The sequence below is a fragment of the Sturnus vulgaris genome, chromosome 17 (genome assembly GCF_052056855.1).
Source record: "Sturnus vulgaris isolate bStuVul1 chromosome 17, bStuVul1.hap1, whole genome shotgun sequence".
Lineage (NCBI taxonomy): Eukaryota > Metazoa > Chordata > Aves > Passeriformes > Sturnidae > Sturnus > Sturnus vulgaris.
This window is the reverse complement of record NC_142259.1, coordinates 6,497,854-6,518,444: the sequence shown is the minus strand read 5'-3', so window position 1 is coordinate 6,518,444 and position 20,591 is coordinate 6,497,854. Positions and strand designations below refer to the sequence as shown.

The following is a 20,591-nucleotide window of genomic DNA, read 5'->3' as shown; positions in this document are numbered from 1 at the left end:
AAACCCATGTGGATGGTCCTTTTTTGTGCACCAGGTAAAAACTGAAGTGGTGAGATGTATCTTAACCAGGGAGAAATCTGGAGGTGGGGGGGAGAAAGATGCTTTGAAAGGGAATAAAACTTGCTGCCAGGCTTTCCTCTGTGAGCAAGTCAAATTTCTTTCTCTTTTTTTTTTCTTTTGGGGCTGTGTTATTCCTCCGTGGGCAGAAGGCTGCAGGCATTTCAATTTTCTTTAAGTCCTTGTTTCAAAAAGGGCCCAAAATATGTTCTCTTCTCAGAGGCAATAAACAGCAAGTGCACAATGCAGCTTCTCTAAACCTCTCTTCTGTCTCAGGGAGAAAGGAATTCTCCAAGCCCTAGAGCCTGACTCACTCGCTGTGTGAGCATGAATTAACCAGGAATGTTCGAGAATTATTCCTGAATAATTCATGAACCTGAATTAATCATGCATTTTCATGAATTATTCATGAATAACTCATGGAAATGCAAGGTTTATTCATGCTCCAAAAAACCCAAGGCTTTTTCTCTTCTCTTCTCTCTCTCCCTGTAAGAAACAGACCTGAAACAAGCTAAGGAAAAAAATAATATATGTATATGCGAAAATAACAGGAATAACAATGCTGAAACAAAACAACCAGGAAAAAAGAAAGCAAAAGCTCTTTTTTTTCTTTGCAGTGGGGACAGCAGGTGGGAGCTTTCCAAGCCGGACAAAGGAGACCTGACAAGGAACTGTGGTGAAGGGACAAGCTCAAGGCAAGGAAGTGTCCGGTCACCTCCTCTCCTGGAACAGGAGACCTGGACAGACAGGAGACATCTTGCAGGACTCAACACCTGGAGCAGTGCTAACCAGGCAAGGAACAGCTCTGTTGCTATCAGCATTGTGATCTCTCTCTTTTTTGCTCTGTTTGTGTGTTTGTGCAGTTTTGTTGCATTCATAGGGGTAAATGAACAACTGGTTAGGGAAGGAAGATCAGTGTGTTTTCTTGAAATGTTAAAGGAAAGCCTCTCCTGAGAGCTGTTTGGGCTGGGGTTGTTTGCTGTTTGGAATGTGGAGCTCTGTTTCTGGGAGGGAGAGGGCTCAGCTATGCTTTTATCCCAGTTTCTGCTCTGCGTTTGGGAGGGGGCTGGGGGCAGCTGCCTGCTGCAGGGAAGGGGATGTGTGGAGACAGGCACATAGATAATTTTTATATGGTGTTTCCTGATAAAAATCAATGCCAGGGTGTGTATCAACCAGGAGAAAAGGGCTGGAGAAAAGCAGGTGTGAGACTGTGCCAGCAGGGCAGACTGGCAGGTTTGGGGAGAGTTACAGTTCCTTGCAATGAGCTTTGCTGCAGCTGATCGTGGTGGAGGTGGGGAAGGAGAAACTTCTCCAGGGTGAACTTGAACCTTCCAAGTGAGAGGAACCAAATCCAGGCAGGACTTTAATGGGGGTGTAGTTACAAAACAAGAAACTGGAATAAATTGGGTCCTAGCTGTCTTTCCTGACAGTTTGTCTCTGCTCCAACTCTCCTCTGCCTGCCCCAGCTCCCTTCCATCTTTTTTGGGCACTGTGGCCATTCTCCACCTGGTGCCCAGCACATGGGCTCAGCCCTGTCCCCAGAACCCTTCTGCCAAATCCTGCCAGGGCCCTTAGGTGCTGGACAGGAACCCCTCCTGAGCTCAGCAGCCCTTGGCTCCTCAGCTGCTCCTCTGGCACGGAAGGTTTTGGAAATCACCACCAGCCTGGCTCTCCAGTTTCTCCAGTGATTGAAGTCAGCAGCTCCAGGGACAGAAAAAGACATCTCAGTGGGCAGAGCAGTGGGCCAGGACTGAGGATCCAGCTCCTTGCAGCTTTGTTGCTTGACTGCCTTAGACATATCCATCACTGCTCTGTGCCTCAGTTTCCCCATGGGTGCAATGAAGGGAATTTTCTGTTCTCCTTATCAAAGCATTTTGATGTTTACTGAGGGAAATAATTGCACAGGCAAAGGAATGATCATTTCCTGGAATACCCCTGGGTCTTTTTGAGTCTCTTCTCTGCACTGCCTTGATATCACACAGACACAGCTCTGCACTGGAGCAAACTGCTGTAGCTCCACGAAATCATTTGAGCTGTGGTGGTTCACAGGGGCAGAGGAACGAGCTCAGTGGTTTGTTCAGCATCTGCTCCAAGTGTCAGCTGTGAGACCTGGCCCTCCCTGACCCCAGGTGAGACCTGGCGTGGCTGTCACTGTAAGAGACACTTGGATGCACTGAAAGCATGTGGAGCTGTGCTCAGTCAGACCCAAGACAGCCTCCCAGCAAAGGGCTTTAGGATGAGGCAAGCTCAGAAGGGTGGGGATGGGAATAGAGAAATAACTGGAAGAGAAAATGCAGGGCCAAGCATTTTGTATCTGCAGGTTGTGCTGCTCCAGGTAAAGCACCCTTTGTGAACACCCCGAACCACAGGAGAGAATATCACCCTGTGGTGACATTGCCATTCTGCTCCCTCTGCTCCAGGTGGGCAGCCCTGATGTCAGCCAAGCTCTACGTGCTCATCAGCTGGCCCGATGGCAGCCGGGTCATCAACATGGAGAACATCAAGGAGCCCCGCAAGCCCTTCCACCTCTACACCGTGGGGGAGCAGGTCCTGGCCCGCTGCCCCGGCTTCAGTGGGCTGTACTGGGGCGTGGTGGAAGGTATAAGTGGTGAGTGACACCCCTCTGGCCTGGGTTTGCAATTTGGGGCTGCTCAGGAGCAACCTTCCAAGAAGGAGTTTAGTGCTCAAAGATCTTCTCTTCCTACAGAGCATAAAGATATTTTGGAGAAGAAGCTGCTGGAAGATCGACAGCTCCTGGAGAAGTTAAGTGAGTAAGGGCTTTTGAACATTGCACCTCCACTTTCGTGGGGTTTTTTGGGTGGGAAGATGCAAAGCATGTTGTAGTCCCACCATGAATTTCCCATCTCTGCAGTCAGAGTGCAAAGAACTGAGTGGAAGATACACAACATTGCTGCCCCACTGCACACTGAGTATCTCCCTTCCTTTTCAGAAGAAGAACCAGCTGTCCAGAGCATGATGCCGTCCCCACCAAAAAAATCCAGGAAAACCTTTCCAAAATGGACCCCAGGGAATGCATCTAGGAAATATCCCAGTGACAGGACCTATCCTGCAAAGCCAATGCTGAGGGTGGCTGAGGCCAGCCTGCCCCACGATGCTGGCAGCTGCTCCATCCTCAAGGACAGGCGTGTCCTGGGAAGCGTGGCAGGAAGCCCCCGCTCACTGGCAGCTCCTCCCCACCCAGCCAGTGCCTTCACACCCCCACCCACCTTCATCACCATGGCCATGCCGGGGCCAGCAGCTTCCCAGAGTGAAGAGGACAGGGCTGGTCCAGCTGCCAGAGGTAACCCGGGGTTCTGACTCTGCTGCCTGGTCTTAAGTGACAGGGTGGGATGGGGACTTGTAGAGAAGCCAGAAAACCTCTGCTTTGCTCTAGGGCTGTATGGGCTTTGTCTCAGGGCTACAGAGGCATTTCCTGGTCCTTTCCACCTGGGAGATCTCCTCCAGGAGGGCTGTCTAAAGGGAGATGCCCATATGTAGAGTATGGTCTCTGCTCTGTCAGACACCAGCTCTGTCTCCTGGGCTAGCAGTTCTCTCCCCCCAAGCCAAAAGTCAATCTGAATGAATGCCTGCCTGAATAACTGAAATTCCCAAAACCCCTGTGTCTCCATTAGTCAAACCTTCTCAGATTTGCCTATTTCCCTATTTTTCCACCCACTACTACACCCATTAAATGCCCTTATGAAAATATGCTAGTGTCTTATTTACCTGCTGACTAACAGCAGAATCCAGAGACACATTGGCTCTACTTGCCTTGCCCCACCATATTTTTGCACAAGGAACAGAAGCCCTTGAGATGCCACCTCTTTCTAATAACAAATCCCCATGGATCAGTCCTGGAGAGCCTGTCTGGATCACTGTTCATGCAAATGGAATAACGTTGCCATGCAATCTAGCAGGGGTGCTTAGGTAATCTGTTCTGGAGACAGAGGGATTCAGGACCTTTTCAACAGTTGATTCTTCAGTTTGTCTCCAACCCCTGCTGCAGATTACATTGCCCTTCCAATGAAGAGGAAGTCAGATGGCATCTTGTCCCCGTGCCAGCAGCAGATCTGTCTGAACAGGTAACACCTGAGAGCACAGTAAGGACCCTGAATGTTTCACACCACACACATTGATTTCTGTCCACTCTGTCTCCATTCTCTGGCAGGGCTTGCTTTGAGCAGATGCTCATGGAGGTTAAACCCAAAGCACAGGAGATAATAGGAGTTTATATGGACACATACAGCAGAGAAATGAGCCTGTGCTCTGAAGTTCTGATTCCATGGTGGGTCAGCGGGAGGTTCCCCATATCTGTGTGCCAGGGGGATGCACAGGAGTTTGTCCACATGAAGAACCCCTCATCTTTCCTCTCAATCTATTTTATTCTTGTTGCAAATGAAATCAGAATTGACCTTGCTTTGAATTCTCCTCAGGAATGAAAATGAATATGAATATGGGCACAAAGCTGTTTGTTGCTGTGCTGTTTAACTTATTTGTTTCTTCCAGCCGTGAAGAGCGAAAGATTGATGCTTTGCAAGAGATGGATGGCTTCAACAGGGTTCACAAAAATTTCAGTCCTGGTGAGGTGGAAAGGTAATTAGCAAAAGAAGGCACTTGTCTCTGACTGTGTTTTCCTCCTCACTACAAAAGTGAGCAGTGAGATCACAGATGGGTGACAAAGTGGGGCAATTTTAAACCCCAAAGTTGCTGAGTCTCTTTACAATCGAGCTGGGTGTTTCTGATTGTAGAGCTTGGATTTAGAGATGCAAGAAGGCTCTAAAACAGTGCAGAAACTACAAAGCTCTTGCCTATAACCATCAAAACATGGTTATGTGTTCCTTGTTTTATTGTTCATTACTTTGATGACCAGTATCCAGTGATAAAGTGATGCTAGGGACACTTTTCTTGCAAAGAAATGGGTGCCAAAAAATTCAAGTTATGGTTCTTGTATTGTCATTTCCCACAAGTCTCTTGTTTAGTACTACTAATATGTGTGTCCTGGGACTATCAAGACAGACTTTATGTCTTTCCTTACAACTGAGAAGAAAATTGAGCATCAAAGTCTCCATGTATGCTTGCCAAGGGGGAGTTGAAGGTTAAACTGAACATTCCTGAGCACTGAAAAGTCCAGACCATGTCATTTTTCTCTCCTGCCTTACTCCTCACCCAGGAATAGCTGGAAGGGCTGATACTGATACAAAGGCTGTTGGAGAAGTTGTCCTGTCCTGTTCCTGCAGAAAACATCTAATCACTGCTTGGGTGAAGGAATGACATCCACAGTGAGGACATGGTGTTTTCTTGACTTTACACAAGCAACGTTAATTTTTCAGGGCAGAGAAGATGGAGCAGCTGGAGAGGATGGTGTTGGACCTCCAACAGGACGTCCTGTCTCTGAAGAAGAAGGTGCAGAGGCTGGAATCCCTGTCCTTCCAGGAGGAGCCCCACCGACAGCCGTGTGAGGTGGTGGAGCTCTTCAATGGCTACACCAAGGAGCAGCTCAAAGAGACCATCAGGTTTGACCAGAAAATCAGCACAGCCTGCAAGACTCTGCTCTACAAACTCTTCACCTCTGACTACATCCAGAGCCACTCCATCACAGGGCGCAGGGGCAACACCTTCCGGGAGGCGAAGCCTATGATGGACGAACGCTGCATCAAAATCATCAGGGTGCTGCTGAAGCAGAAGTTTGGGGATCACCTCAGTGACACTGTGATCACAGAGAAGATCCAGAACGTGCAGAAAGCCCTGAGGCAGAAGTTTAAGACAGAAGGTCTCTGAGGTGTGGAGGATTTGGTGTCTCGTCCTGCCATTCCTGTGTGTGTCCCTGAGCATCCTTCCCGGGAAAGATGAGCTGAGCAGCTGCTGCTCAGTCGATTTCCCCCAGGGAGCCAACCCAAGTGAACCATGTGCTGAACACAGCTCCAACACTGCCAAACCTCTGCCTGCAATAACCAAGCAGGAATTTGGCCCAGCTTGGCTCAGTTTTTGCACTCTACGAGTTCCTTCCCCCCCAGTCTGTGTGCAAACCTCGCTGTGGGTGCATGGAATCATCTCTGTGACTTTGATGATGGGCTCAAAGGCTTCAGGGCTCTGTTTGAGTCCAAGAAAGGGTCAGGAAGGGAGCTCTGTTCCACTCTGCAGAAGTGTTGGCTTTGGGAGAGAGAATCCAGCTGCAGACAGGCTGTGTCACCCAATGTGGCTTCTCTCAGTCTGCCTCTGGTTGCCTGGTTCTGCCTGTGGGACAATATTTACTCTTTCCTCACAGCGAATATTTTATTTCCAGCAGTAACAGAAAGGCAGACTCATTAAAGTGACACCTTAAAACATACAGAAAAAGATAACTTGATTTTTTTTCCCATCTATTTTAATGTAGCTGTGTGGAAGAGCTGTCTTCCCTAACAAAAGCCTGCTGAACAAGAGAAGGGGTCACCCGTGGAGGTTACATTAATTTTCTTTTCAAGATCAGATTATTAGGAGAACTACATACAGGAAAAATACCTTACATTTTTATGACACAAGAATGAGGGATGGAGGACAAAATATGGCCCAACTTTGCTTCCAAGATATACATATTGTGGACACCCTCACTATTATTTGAATACAGTATTTTTATCCTAGATGAGAAATGCCAAATACAGCCAGACACTTTACTCAGAGACTATAGAAAAGGTCTAGAAAGACACATCTTTGCCTAAATAATACAGAGCTGGAGTGCGGGTGGGTTAAAATTGTTCTAAGCATTAAAAGAATGAGATGCTGACACCAGTCCAGCACTTGACAGAAGTGCTGCAAATACCAAACATTCCTTTTTACAGAGGCTTCTCAGACAAGAAATTGGTTTTCTCAGCTTAATTTTTAAATTATTCAGGAAAAGAAATGTCAGTGGGTTTGCATTAATCAAAACATGTGGTTTAATTTATATGTTTCGTTGTGTTTTCAGGTATTTAATTTCTTCACAGTTACATGAGAAATAATGCAAAATAAATGTATTGGAGAAACAAGGAGCTGTTTTGAAAAGGAAAAAAGTGTTATTCTCAGAATTTTCCTCCACCTTCTGCCTTTTTTTGAGCTAATCCTTTAAAGTAGGGTTAATGCTGTGATGCATTTTGGTTTTGGAAGGAGATAGGCTTGCCAATGTTTATTTTCATCAGATGTCTCTAACAGTCATGTTAAATTGCAGTAGGTAATAACTAAAGATATTCCTTCTGTTTTCCCAGTGCAAATGCCTTTCCTGACTATTATGCAAACACATTGGTGATGATTTCTCCTTTGTAGGGATCTTGACCTGAGCAGCAGCTGGAGCAGGTCTGCTGTGGTCACTTAGAGCCAAGAGCACAGCCAGTCCTGGCAAATGCACTGAAACTGAGCAGAACTGCCCCAAAAACCTCCTCAGATCAGAAACACACCTTGAAATATCACAGCCTTGTCAGAAACATGGCACCTTCCCACCTCAGGCCTCAGGCTGGAATCACTGCTCAGGGAAATGCCCCAGGTGATATGGTGATATTTAAATGTTAACTTATCAAAGAGAAGATTAAGGAGGCACAACCAGCAGAAGCTTAAAGTTCATCCAGTGCCATCCCCCTGCCATGGGCAGGGACACCTTCCACTATCCCAGGTTGCCCCAAGCCCCATCCAACCTGGCCTTGGACACTTCAGGGATGGGGCAGCCACAGCTTCTCTGGGCACCCAGTGCCAGTGTTTCTCAATCTTCCCTCCTGACGTTCATCACATCCCTCACTAACCTGCAGCCTGGAAAGCCAGCTCAGGAATGCTATTTATTAAAATAAATGCTGCTGCTCTCCCCCGCTGCTGAGCCCCCTCTGACGAGCTGCAGATCATTACTGTGAGCAAAGGGAGAAAAAAGCCAGGGAATGGATTTGCTGCGGGGTGCCACATCTCCCAAAACGCTCTGGCTCTAATCAGCTCCCCGAGAAGCAGATGAGCTGGGTAACCTCTCTGCTTGAAAAGCCCTTTGGTGGCTCCCTCAGAGGTAACTTCCCAGGCTAACACGCTTGCTGGTATTCAGGAGTGCCCCTGGTAAGTGGCTGATGGATGCTCTGCAGCTCCATGCGCAGCACAACCGCAGCACTAACGAGCCGGCGCTCTCATGGGCCCTTCTCAGCTATAAAAGTTGTCCTCAGATACTCTCAAAGGCTTTGATACGGCAGAGAGGATTGAAGAAAGGCAACGCAGGCGGCTTTTTGTCAAACTTCATTTTTTAAAGTATTTGTGAGCCAGAGGCAGCGTTTGCAGGCTAATTGGGAGCACCGGTGGCCGCCGGCGATCAAACGTCAGCAGGAGGATGCTGATGCTCTCACCTCCCTGAACTCTCCAGCTCTGCCTAATCAGCCTCGAGAGGGAGGATCACACAGCTCTGGCATGTGGCATTCCCTAGGGGATGCAGGGGTCAGGGTGGATAGAGGAGGAGGAGGAGGAAGGTTTGTGCCAGAACCGCTTCACTCAGGGATGTTCAAAGCCTGTGTCTCTCACAAAGCGGTGAAGGGCTGCTCCATTGAATGGAATTAACTTCCCACTTTAAATGAATTACCAGGAAAAAGTGGGCAGCACTTGTTGTTGAGATTAATTACTCTGCTAGATCTCGTTCAAAATGATGCTCCTGCTCAGCTTCTGGGTGAAGTGGGTGCAGGAGGGTGTGGACAGCAGAAATGAGGGTCAAAGCTCAGGGGAGAACTCCAAGGAGGTTTTGTGTCACAGTGCAAGCTGGATTGTACCGGGCAGGTAATTTAGTCATATATGGGAGAAGCAGCCTGGCCTGACAGACAGGCCTCCAGGGAACAGAGATAGGACAGAACTGGAAACAGATTTGACCCAATGAGTCCCAGCCTAAGCTGCAGAGGCTGTTGAGCTGAGAGCTGAGCAGCCTGAACTTTCAACCAATCACAGGTGCCTACCTGGGAACATTAAGAGAAATATTTAAGGTGAAGGGAGAACAATGAAGGCTTTTTGTCACACGGATCATGGAGTGCTGTGTCTGTCTCAGGCACTGTGCCAGTCACTGTTACAACTTAACATTAAACAAGAACCACTTAGTTCCAAACCGTTAACATTTTAAAAAACCAAGAAACCATTTAACTTAAAACCATTTCAAATAAGAACATACATATTTCATTTATTCCTTACTCCCCTTTCTTTGTTTTATTTAAAAAACCAGTACACCATTTAACTTAAAACTTTCAATTAAGAACACACTTGTTTCTATCTATCCTTTCTCCCCCTTCCTTTGTTTTTAGAAATTACAACAGGAAAAAAACATGCACTTTTAAATTACCTCAATGTGGTGAGTAGTATAATTGCTGATATACTACAACCCAATTTTAGTGTTTGATAATGTTGAAGAGTTTTCCTTTAAATGATAGCTTAGGAAAATCTTCTCCAGATAAGATTCCTCATGTTTATCCCAAAGGAAAAGGTTTTAGCTTTTGCAAGGCTAAATTAGCTAGTCAAAATGACTTATTTTCATTTTTAATTCAGAAATATCTGGATTTTATAATTTTCTCTCCTTGTCAGTCAAATTCCAATTTGGCCACAATTGAAATAGACTGAGAAGGCTTTGATGGTAAACATTTCCCTTTTGCTTAGTTAAAATCTCAATGTGGCCAGAGTTGAAACTTTAGACTAAGCAAAATTTTCTATTATATTTTATAACAAACCTTTAATACATTTTAAACTTTGTAAACAGAAGTGATAAGGGGTAGGTACTTTAGAAAACTGATCCACATAGATTTGTTTTGTTCAACTTATAGTATTAGAATAAGCAAGATTTTTAAAATTTTCAGGATGGCTGATTGAGTATGATGCTATTGCAATGTATATAAATAAAGTTAGCAAACATTCTACTGTGAACTTCGACATACACTCAAGAAATTGCAGACTATAATTGCAACTCTGATAAAATACATTTTAGCAACTGTAAAAGAATTGATTTGTGATATTTTGGTTTCAGCATTTGCAAACAGTAACAGCATACATTGTACTACAAACTTTACGACATATTGAGCAATCTGCAATCCATGTTTGCAGTACTGGCATGGTATTTTCACTGCAGCTGTAAAAAAACAGGTTAACAAAGCAAATATTAACTTACTAAAGTTTGCAAAATAGGCAGGCTTTGGCAAAATTGGAGGTGGGTGAAGTAGCTGTTGAGTTCTGCTGAAGGTGAATATTGCTGTTAATATCACGTTGGTTGGTGTTGTCAAGTTCTTTAATTTTCATTTTCACTATCTTAAGACGTGAGGCAAGTAGCAAATTGTTACATTTGTTGAGAAGATGGTTTGCTCTCTGTTGCTGTGTTCTAGCTTTTCTATGTGTTTGGTGGTATCTTTTCAGGTTGGCTTCTTTGTTACTGTTTCTATGAAACTTTATTTTGGTAATTCTTTTCCAACTGCTTTTCGCTTGGTGGGCATTTTGTAGGGGTTTTCCCATACTCTGATTTTTGGTTTTGATGCTACTACAGGTGTTTGGATCCCACCCTCTCCCTGGGATGGCGGCTTTTTGTGCGATTGGGCCAGTTTGAAGATGCTACATGGCTGCAGACATTCTTCTTTTATATCTATGTGTCTCTTCCCCCCCCATAGCTTAGTGGAACGTTAGCGTGTAGGTGTTTATTTCTTGAAGAGAGACTTCTCTGTTCCCACTGACACCTAATTAAATTAGGATTTGAAAATTAGGGCTTGGGGCAGAGCTGTGTTTCCTTTTTCCCGCCCGTGACCACGCGGTCGCCGCCATTTTGGGATTGTTCCCGGGCCTCTCCTTTCACCTCACGGTCGCCGCCATCTTTGGAATTTCTTTGTTCTCTTTTCTCCCCCGCCTTTTTCCCTGGGGTGGCGCGGAGCGCTCTGCCGGCCCCTTATTTCTGGCTGCAGAGGGTTCACTGCTCTGTGGAGTCGCTCCTCTTGGGATTTTCTCCTGTTCTCCCTTTGGAGTTGCTTTGCACTGAGAAGGTATTTCATTCTCTGTGCTGCTGCCCATAGGGGATCGGCTGTTTCTCCATGCCTCCCTTTGTCTCTGTCTAGCTGCCACCCTCCTTGTTGCTCTGCACTGTGGATTTTATCTGTTTTATTAATTTTTGAATGATCCTTCAAGGTTTTACCACTTTGACTGCTTCTGGCTCATTTTTTAAGGCTCTATTTATGATTTCTTCTCCAATTTTAGTCCAATAGTCCATATCTAGTGCAGTTTCTCCAGCTGGTTCTACCGTCTTTTCTTTTGTCCATAATATTAAAAAATGATTCCTCTTCTTATTCTATCTCCCACTCCTCCAAAAACCGAATCCATACCTGGACAGCCGTGTGTGTTTCTGTGGAGAAGATTCCTCCCGTGTTTCTCGTGGCTTGCGGCTGAAGTTTCTCCCGTCTCTTGGACGTCCCTGGCTCTGGCCCAGCTTCCCGCCTCTCTCTCTGGGTGTCTCCCGCCTCTAGGACGAACCTGGCTCTGGGCCAAAATTTTCCCGCCTCTTTTTCTGGACAGACCTGTCTCCCCCTGCTCTCTGGCAGGTATTGCTATGTCAAATCACGTCATGGTCACCAGTTGTAACATTGACTGGCACTGTGCCTGAGGCAGAGACAGCACTCCATGATCCATGTGACAAAAAGCCTTCATTGTTCTCCCTTCACCTTAAATATTTCTCTTAATGTTCCCAGGTAGGCACCTGTGATTGGTTGAAAGTTCAGGCTGCTCAGCTCTCAGCTCAACAGCCTCTGCAGCTTAGGCTGGGACTCATTGGGTCAAATCTGTTTCCAGTTCTGTCCTATCTCTGTTCCCTGGAGGCCTGTCTGTCAGGCCAGGCTGCTTCTCCCATATGTGACTAAATTAACTGCCCAGTACAGGTCAGCTTGCACTGTGACAGTTTTGCATTTGGTTCAAAAGCAAGAGAAATGGTGTTTGTCAACCTTGGCAAATGCAGGACGGGAATGGATCATCCAGTCCTGTCTCCCTCCAGGAGGAGCTGGAGCAGCCGGGCTGACCACAGGTTTGATTGAACCCGGGTGTGCAGGGACCCCAATGGGCTGTGGGGCTCTCTGAGGGCCCTCGGTCCCCAGCACCCCAAAACTCTGCAGTGGGGCCCTGCCACACCCCCACCATCTGGTTACACCTCTGCTGTTTCCTTAGGAACCAGCTGAAAGCTGCATGTTACTCACTGGCAGCAATACACAGGTTTTCAGGGAAAGACGGGAACCTTTCCAGCCTGCTCTGTATCACCCTTTACATTGTCAGCTGGGCCGACCAGAGGCTTCTGAAATTTCATAAAAATCATAGAATTGTTTGGGTTGGAAGGGACCACTAAAGGTCTTCCAGTTTCAACCCCCTGGAATGAGCAGGGACATCATCAACTAGATCAGGTTGTTTAAAGCCCCATCCAACATGGCTGTTTCTGTTTCCAGGGATGGAGCATCAACAGCTTCTCTGGACAACCTGTGCCAGTGGTTTTTTTTTTCAAATTCTAGTTGTAGAAGTGCTGCTGGCAGCATGATTTCTTGTGAAAAAAAAAAAAAAGAAAAAAACCCCAGCCCAACAAGAGGGAGATTCTTGGTGTTTAACTCCATTTATTAAAATTGATTTCCTTGACCCTGCCGGGGGGGTTCCATGTTCAGTACAGGCGGATTTTAATTTTCCCATTACGTGGTCTGTAGGAAACACTCACTGCTGAGTCTCTCAATGCCTGCACTGTGTGCATCCCCCAGAAACCAAAACACATTCACTTAATGACATGCAGACTGTGAGCATCAGATAAGGGAATGATGTTAAAATGGAGCTGAATCCCTCCCTGGGTTTTAATCGAGGCTTACAAAGCCTGGCTGCCTTTCCTGCCATCACTGAGTGTGCTTGGTGTTCCAGTCTGGTTGGATGCACTTGGAAAAATCTTCTGCACAGGACAAGTGGTGCAGTGGGTGGTGGAAGTGTCTTTGGTTTGATATCCTCTACCAGGCAGCTGCAGGAACAGGGAGATGTCAGCTGGGGGATGAAAGAAATACCAGAGGACAAGCCTTGGCCTGTATGAGCTTGGAGTTGTGTGTCGTTTCCTACTCTCACCCACACACAAATACTCTGTGTCACAGGAAGATGAGTTTTTGTTTGTTCTGGTAAATCTTTGTCTTGTTTGTTTCAAAAAACCAGTAAAAATAAAACAACCCACATAGAGTGTAGTCCCAGAGCTATATGTGTGTGTTGTTTTTGCAATTCTGGACGATTTTTTAATAAAAGTAAGTTTTTATATAATTTTACTTTCTTGAATTTTTTTTTTTGAGAGTGCATTCCCTTGCCTGGTAGGTGTGCAAATACATCAAATTTTATATTTTATACTTTAAGCAGTCTTTTATGTCTCTGCCTCAGTCACATATTCATTACACTTCACTTTAACCAGTATTTCTCTGTCTGCAGTACATGATTACATTATTCCAACTCATATCTCTCCATCTCCCCCACCTTTTCAGAGCTGAATGGAGCTGGGGAGATCATTATTAAAACACAGAAAGCACAGAAATAAAATTAACCAGAGCACAGAGCAGTTCTCTGTGTGCTGAATACACTGAGGAAATAAAAGGGCCTTCCACTTCTAATAAAATCTGGATGTGAATTGCCTCATAAAAGCTTGGATGAATTATATTCAGAGGCCAAAAAGAGAGAAGAGAGAGAGAGCTTGGAACCCTCCACCAGCAGGATGCTCTCCCTGCATTGGTGTGCAGCCCAGAGGAAATGCCAGGAAAGCTTTGGAACCAGGTGAGCTGCTCTGCTCACAGGATAAGCTTCAACCTTTGTTGAAACACTTGAGTCACAGGGCCACAGGCTGTTGAAATCCCTCCCAGTGAAATATTAGTCCTACTGAATGGTTGCCTCAACCCTCCCTTTGGTCCTTGCCCAGGTGGCTGGATGGTGGAGGCAGGACCCTGCAGAGGTGTGGTGACTTCTCAGCCCTATTCTTGCCCCACTCTGCTCTCCTGGGTTCTCAGGAGATTTTAGCATATGGACATGGCTTTTCAGCTTCATCTGTGTGCTGGAAGATGAGGGTGGTGAGGGACATCCCCCAAGTGTCCTTTGTCACCAGCACACTCCTGCTGTCCCAGGACATCCCTGTTCTCAGGAGATGCAGTCTGGTGATGTGCTTTCCTTTAAGGATATGTTTGATTGTGTGGGCTTTCCTTTGGCACATGGATTCAGCTGACGCCAAGGGGACTGTGCCTAAGTCAGTAATGGAGAGATTAACAGCCCAGAAAGCCAGGACTGCACGGTGCTCATTGATTGTTTCTCTTAAACATAAGCAGAGCAGCCCAGAGTGTCAGGCATCCGAGGGGAGAGGAGGCTGCAGAACTGATGTACTCCAGCTAATGAATAATCGTTAAACTCCAAAGGAGTTTATTATTATTGCCATTAATTCTGCTTGTACTGTGCCTGGAGACAAGGAAGGTGGAGAAAGATGAGTTCATGACCTACGTATTACAGGCTGGATTTTATCCTGGTAATATGAGAAAATCGATCATTTCTTAAGTGAGAGGACTGATAAGATCACTGACTTTGGAGGAGCAACCTCATTGTTTTTATGTGTTCAACAAGCTCACTGGGATGGTGCTGGAGAAGGGTCAAATCCCTCTTCTGGACATCCTAAGGTCAGGAGTTAGTGTGCCCTCAGTTTCCCAGAGGCAGGAGAGAAGCAGGAAACATCATCAGCATTCACACCATCACTTATGTTAGGATTGCTCCCCTGTGCTAACCTGAGTCTACCTGAGGTTTTACTTACCCTGAATTCAGAATAAATTGCCAAAAGTCAAGCAAAGCCATAGGAATATCCGTCTAATCATTACAGGGATGGACCCAAGATGGGATTTATGTTGTTCCTTAGGGTGTTTTGGATCAAGAGTAAAACACTGTCATGGTCTGAGAACCCTGCTCTTCATCACACTCCCCAAATGACTCCGGCATGTTCCTCTGTACCTGAGCAAGAGGACTCCTTCCTCTTCTGGAAACTAAAAGATACAAACCACCCACAAAAAATATCTGTTGTAATTTGTGCAGACCAAAAGGGAGGTGCAAACTGCTCTCTGCCTTTTGGGCCTTTGTGGAGTGACTCTCTAGAGCTGAACCAAGAAGAAGTTGGGTTTGCTTTTTGCAGAAGTGCTGCCTTCCCACGTGGAGGTGTTTCTGTATTTCTTGGCTCAGAATGGAAGGAGCAAATATGAATGTATTCATGACCCTTCCCATGAGATCTTTAGGATGGAAAATAGAATCAGTCACTTTAATGGGTTGTCTTGGTTTACTCCTTACTGTAGTCTTGTCATTAATTCAATAATTCCTATTTATATAATACCCAGTGCTGGTGTAGTCAATGCTCTGAGGAGTGGGCTTGAAATGTTTATTTGTGGAAGAGAAAGTAATTCCTGAGAAAGCCAGGAGCAGACCTACTTTCTGGTGAATAATTTGAACGTTGGAACTGTCATGCCTGTATTTTTCCTGTAATTGCTGCAGACTCTGACCCACATTTTTGTGCTTGCACAGCTTGGAGGGCTGCATTTACCAGGTCACCAATACAAACAAGGGAAATGTGGGCATTTCCAAAGAACTGAGAGAGGGTAGGGACCTACCAGCACTGTTCTTCAGGAAAAATAACCCACTAACCCTGCCTGCCCTGGCAAAACTGTGTCATAAATCTGGACTAATCTTTGATGATAAATGGCCTGAAAAGTGGGAATGGAGAAAGCTCATGTTCTCTTGTGAGAAGAAAGATGAGTTAATTCTTGATTAAGAAAGACAGCAAGTGGAGACACTTCCAGCTGCATGGACATTGTCTTGACGTTGCCTGTTAAATGCCTAATGATGACAGTTAGTATGAATTAGCTACAGAATATGTTTTATTGTGTTTTGTGGTCCCCAGGGCAGATGTGCCAGAGACATTGAAAGAGAATAAAAATAGAGAAGGGGAAGTCTCCCTGTGGCTCGTTTTGAATTTGGAATGTCTGGTTATTAATGGTATTGAACAGTCAAAAAGCCACACGTGGCTCCCATATAGAGCACGTTAACCCTCAGCATGTTTTGTCTTTCTAAATAAAAGCATGGAAAAGTGGATGGATCCCAAAATGACAGGTAGAAATGTGCCTGAACACAGGAACTGTTTTTTTCATTTTCCAGGCTGAAAACTGGGATAATGGTTTTGGTAAGCTGCTGAACTGGCAGCTCTTCCCATCCCTTTCCCAGGATGCCAATGCAGGGTCCAGTTTTCATTGCTGAAGTCAGTGTGAGTTTTTCTCAATACCTTTGACCATAAGACATTCAGATACAAGAAAAAAAAAAAAGGTCATCAGAACTCAGAAGGATCTAATTTTCCATCCCTGAATTTCAGTTTGACAACAACAGTCCATAGAAAAAATGCAAATATGATTTTTGCTGCAGACAGGAAGGAGAGAGGGTGCTGAGAGCTCTCGTGTTGTTTGATCGCTTTAAAGCCTTTCCTGCAGAAACTGAAATGGTGAAATTCTGCTTGAAATGTGCTGGGTGCATTTACAGGCAGAGACATGAGACAAGTAAATCATCTTCAGCTTGGAGCAGCCTCCCTCAGACCTTTATGTTTATCCACTTAAATACAAAGACAGGATTTTTTTGTGGCTCATCTGTGGATTCATCCTGAGAGCTTCTGGTTTAGCCATCCAGTTCAGGGAAAGAAGAACCAAAGAGGTTCCAGCTCTTTCCCCCAGCCCAGCCGTTTCTGTCCTATGTTATAAATGAGTGATAATGCTTCATGAGGGTCTTTCACAGACTATTGCTACTCAAAATCACTTTGGTGCACTGGGACTCTTATTTTCTGGGTATATCAAGAGCTTTCTGCAAAGCAGAGGAATAAAGACAAATGAAGTGTTGTGGCTACAAATCCCATAATGGCTTGACCTTTATTTGTCTCAGAATCAAGTTTTAAAGAGTGAGTCTCCCACCAGGCACGTTGGGGATGCTCAGCACTGCTTTGTCCCTCTCCTCCATAACTCATGCTTCCAAAAGGCAGCAATTTCCACTCAAACTGAGGAATTGTTGGGAACTGGACAAAGATTTTTCTTTTCCTGGTTAAATCTATAAAATATAAGACTGATGAGCTTATTACCTGGGGTGGGATTAGTTGTGAAGAGAGGCTGGGGCAGCTCTGTGGCTCCATCCCTGCAACCTCCTCATTGCTACTGTGAGAGTGTTGGGCTCTCAGTTGTGGAGGGATCAGTGGGATTTGGGAAACCAAGATTTCTTTGGCAGTGGTGGTAGCTGAGGCATTAACGCAGTCAGGAGAAATGGGAAGGACTCCCTGATGAAACAAATATTTTTCTGAGTCTGTGACAGAGTAAGCCCCTTTCCCCAAGGCTCTAGTAAAATCTTGCAAGCAGTGGTATGAACCCTATCATATTGGCAGGGAGCTGATGGATGGAGCCTGGGCGGAGGGATGAAGGGAGATAATTTCTGAAACCCTCTTGCCTCTCAGTACAGAATCAGCAAGTCCTCCATGCATCCTCTCATTGATCTTTAAGGTCCCTCTCAACATTCTATGGTCCAGCACCTGCTTACATCATTATGGATACTGGGATTTCCTTCCCAGAACCTTTGTCATCTTTCACTTCAAGCCTCCATCTTTTCTAGTCCCATGGGGGCTAGAAATAGGAATGTCTGCAAAACTGGTGCTCCACAGCCAGATTCAAAACCATCTGGGCAAGTCAAACCCTGTGAAAGCAGGGAGAAACCTGACAGTGGCACAGAGTTCTGCATTTTTTCCTTCTCATTTTGGCACTGACAAAATGCTTTTGGCCTCTTCTGTCCCAAGAGGGGCTGGATGCAGGTGTTTGTCAGTGCTGTGAGCACGACACGAGAGCCATCGAATCCGTGGGCAATGTGTAATATCTTCACTGTCCATGTGCATTTGGAAAGGTGGTCTGAGGCAGCTGCATTCCCAGCTTGCAGAGGCACTGGCAAGGGATTTCTGGGCTCACACTGTACCATTTCTGAAGAGATAACAGCCCTGGATATTGAAGAGCCTCTAAGGGAGCAGGAGCAGCTGCACAATGTTTTTGTAGAACGAAGGTGCAGCTCTGGCAGCACTAAATCTGGAACGTCAACAAGCAGATTAAACAAGATGGTTTAGCTCTTAGAGCCAGCCTCAGGCTTGCCACTGAAATTGGTTATGAGAGGCTGTAATTTAAAGGAAGTCTGATATTTCTAAATCTCAGAGGGTTTGGAAGCTGGGAGTGATGGTGTGCAGGTGTGGGTGGGTGTATCCCCACCCCAGTGAACCACTCAGCCCCTCTAGCAAGCATTCACTGATCATCTTGGTTACCATTGCATTTGGAATTAGCACTTGCTGGCTTCAAAACCTACAGTAAGATTATCAATTATTTGTTACATCTACTTTTCTTCGCTTTGCCCTTTTGCCTGTGTGGAGAAGGATGAGTGTGTGTCTGGTTTGGGGTTTTGACCACAATTTTTTTCTTATTTCATGCAAGGAGTTCTTACAGCCTGCAGGTGACCAGACTTTACAGCCCACACTTGCAGAAGAGGGGCTCTGAGGTGTTTCCCCTCCATCATCACCTACCAGATTTGAAGCCTGGCCTGGGTAAGCACCACCACAGGTTGTGTTCAGCTTCTGAATATTAAAATACTGTCCCCCAGGTTTAGGGGTTTCTTCAGGAAAAGGGCAGCACAAGAGCAATGCTCTCCCTTTCCATCTACCCAGCACAGAATGAATTTTGCTCAAGTGTCAACTTCTATTTCTCAGAAACAATTTTACTTCTTGCTTCGCTGGACCTAAATGTATCTGTTTTCTTTTCTTATTCAGAAAACAAATGAAACAAAACCCTCACTTATTCTCACCGCTCAACTTTGATAAAACTATAGCTTGGAAAACTCTATATATTAATAGTGTGAATCACTTAAGTGAGGTATAAATTTCCATGATGCTTTTAGTGTGGGCAACTTATCAGGAGCTGCCTTTTAATCTGCTGTAGCAATCTTGAACATTAAAGCCAGGTTATTTCTCATAAAGGGATGTATTCCTTTCACTGGGGAGGTTAATATCACCCATGATTATATTTGACATTTGGGCCTGGCATATTATTTTTCATACTGTGTCTGAGCCTAACTACCCACTCCTCTCATGAGCAGGGTTTGAAGTGGGTACATTTCAAATCTCTGCACACATCCACGAGTGCCATCCTAACAGCCTCATCACTGGAAATAAGAAAAGGCAATTTAATGAAAAAAACGGGGAGGGTGAATTCAGTAAATGGAATTTCTCTGGAGCAAGCAGAGGGTAAATGTTGTTGTGCATTTCTGCTGAGGGAACTACAGACAAGGAGAGGGTGCTGTGCTCCTTGGAGGAGCACCCCCAGAGCATCCTCACTGGAAATATCCCTGAACAAACACTGCTGAGGTGCTGCTGATGTGCAGCCAAGCCTGGCAGGTTCTTGCAGAGATTCCATTCAGAAAACAACCCACAGCATGGCTTAGGAGTCTGCTCTCCCTGAGACACAGGGATGCATTTGGAGGGACAGGTCCAGAGGCTGATGCCTCAGACTGGGAGCACTTCATGTCCTCTAAAGCCAACAGACTCTGGCTGGCTGTCAGGGCAGGGCTGCTTGAGGGAGAGCCTAAAAGAGCCCTTCAGAGCTGAAGATGGTAAAAATAATCTTGAATTTCAGTGCTAGCCTGGTGAAGATGGCAGTTCTCAGTTAGGGTAAATGCTTCTTGTTCAGCGGTCAAGGGAGCCCATGGCTCATCCTTGTCTTCATATGAATTGATCTACAAACTTAGACCAAAAATTGATCAAACAAACTTGAGCTGTTCACTCTCTGTTGGAGCCCTGCTGGCTCCTGTTTGTCTTTGCTAAGAACAAGGGGTTGAAGGTGGAGCTCCGGATGCTGTTCTTGGACTTGAGTAACTCGAGGAACTTACTGCCACCAGCAATACCTAGAGATGAGCAAGTTCTTAAGGAAACCAGGGCCTTTCTACTTCACCTGTGAGCTCCTGGGTGCTGTGTCTGCCATTAGCCAGCTGTTTGTTGAAGCCAGCAGGGCCTTGACGTGGCTTTTGGGTGTTTGGTTTTGTTAAATCACTCTCCTATTTTAGGCATTATTTGTTCAGCTTCAGAGCCTTGGTTATATCCCAATGAGCCCTGGAAACAGCAGTGGACTGAGAGGGAAGAGAGGGATCTGAGGAGAGGACAGTGCAGGAGAGGGAAAGAGTAAGTGGAATTAAATTACCACCAATTTCTGAGGGACAGCAATGCATTAGGGGATTTCATGGAGGATTCAAACAACTGGGCTTGAAAAAACTCCTTTCCCAAAATTCCATATCATCAGACGTTATTTCCACAGTCCCATCCTTTGATTTATTTTCAAAGGTAGCAGATAATGCTCCCATAAATTCTTCTGCTTTGTCTTTTATCTGATCCTGACACTGAGGCTGCAGTGGAGGAAAGACTCCAAACAGTGAAAGCAGCAGCTCTACCCTTTGTTTCCTGCAGTGCAGGGAATTTGTGACAAAAGGGACTCTGTAGGACT

General features: G+C 45.6%; 1 protein-coding gene across 1 annotated transcript; it reads left to right on the top strand.

The window, feature by feature from the left end:
* The first annotated feature begins 407 nt into the window (after nucleotides 1-407).
* LOC106851658 (uncharacterized) lies at nucleotides 408-7,094 on the top strand. Its single transcript, XM_014873783.2, has 8 exons — nucleotides 408-545; nucleotides 675-849; nucleotides 2,478-2,665; nucleotides 2,765-2,824; nucleotides 3,008-3,358; nucleotides 4,064-4,139; nucleotides 4,564-4,650; nucleotides 5,388-7,094. Exons 3-8 carry the CDS (start codon nucleotides 2,491-2,493, stop codon nucleotides 5,833-5,835), a joined length of 1,197 nt encoding a protein of 398 aa, XP_014729269.2. The 5' UTR covers nucleotides 408-545; nucleotides 675-849; nucleotides 2,478-2,490; the 3' UTR covers nucleotides 5,836-7,094.
* Nucleotides 7,095-20,591: the final 13,497 nt, after the last annotated feature.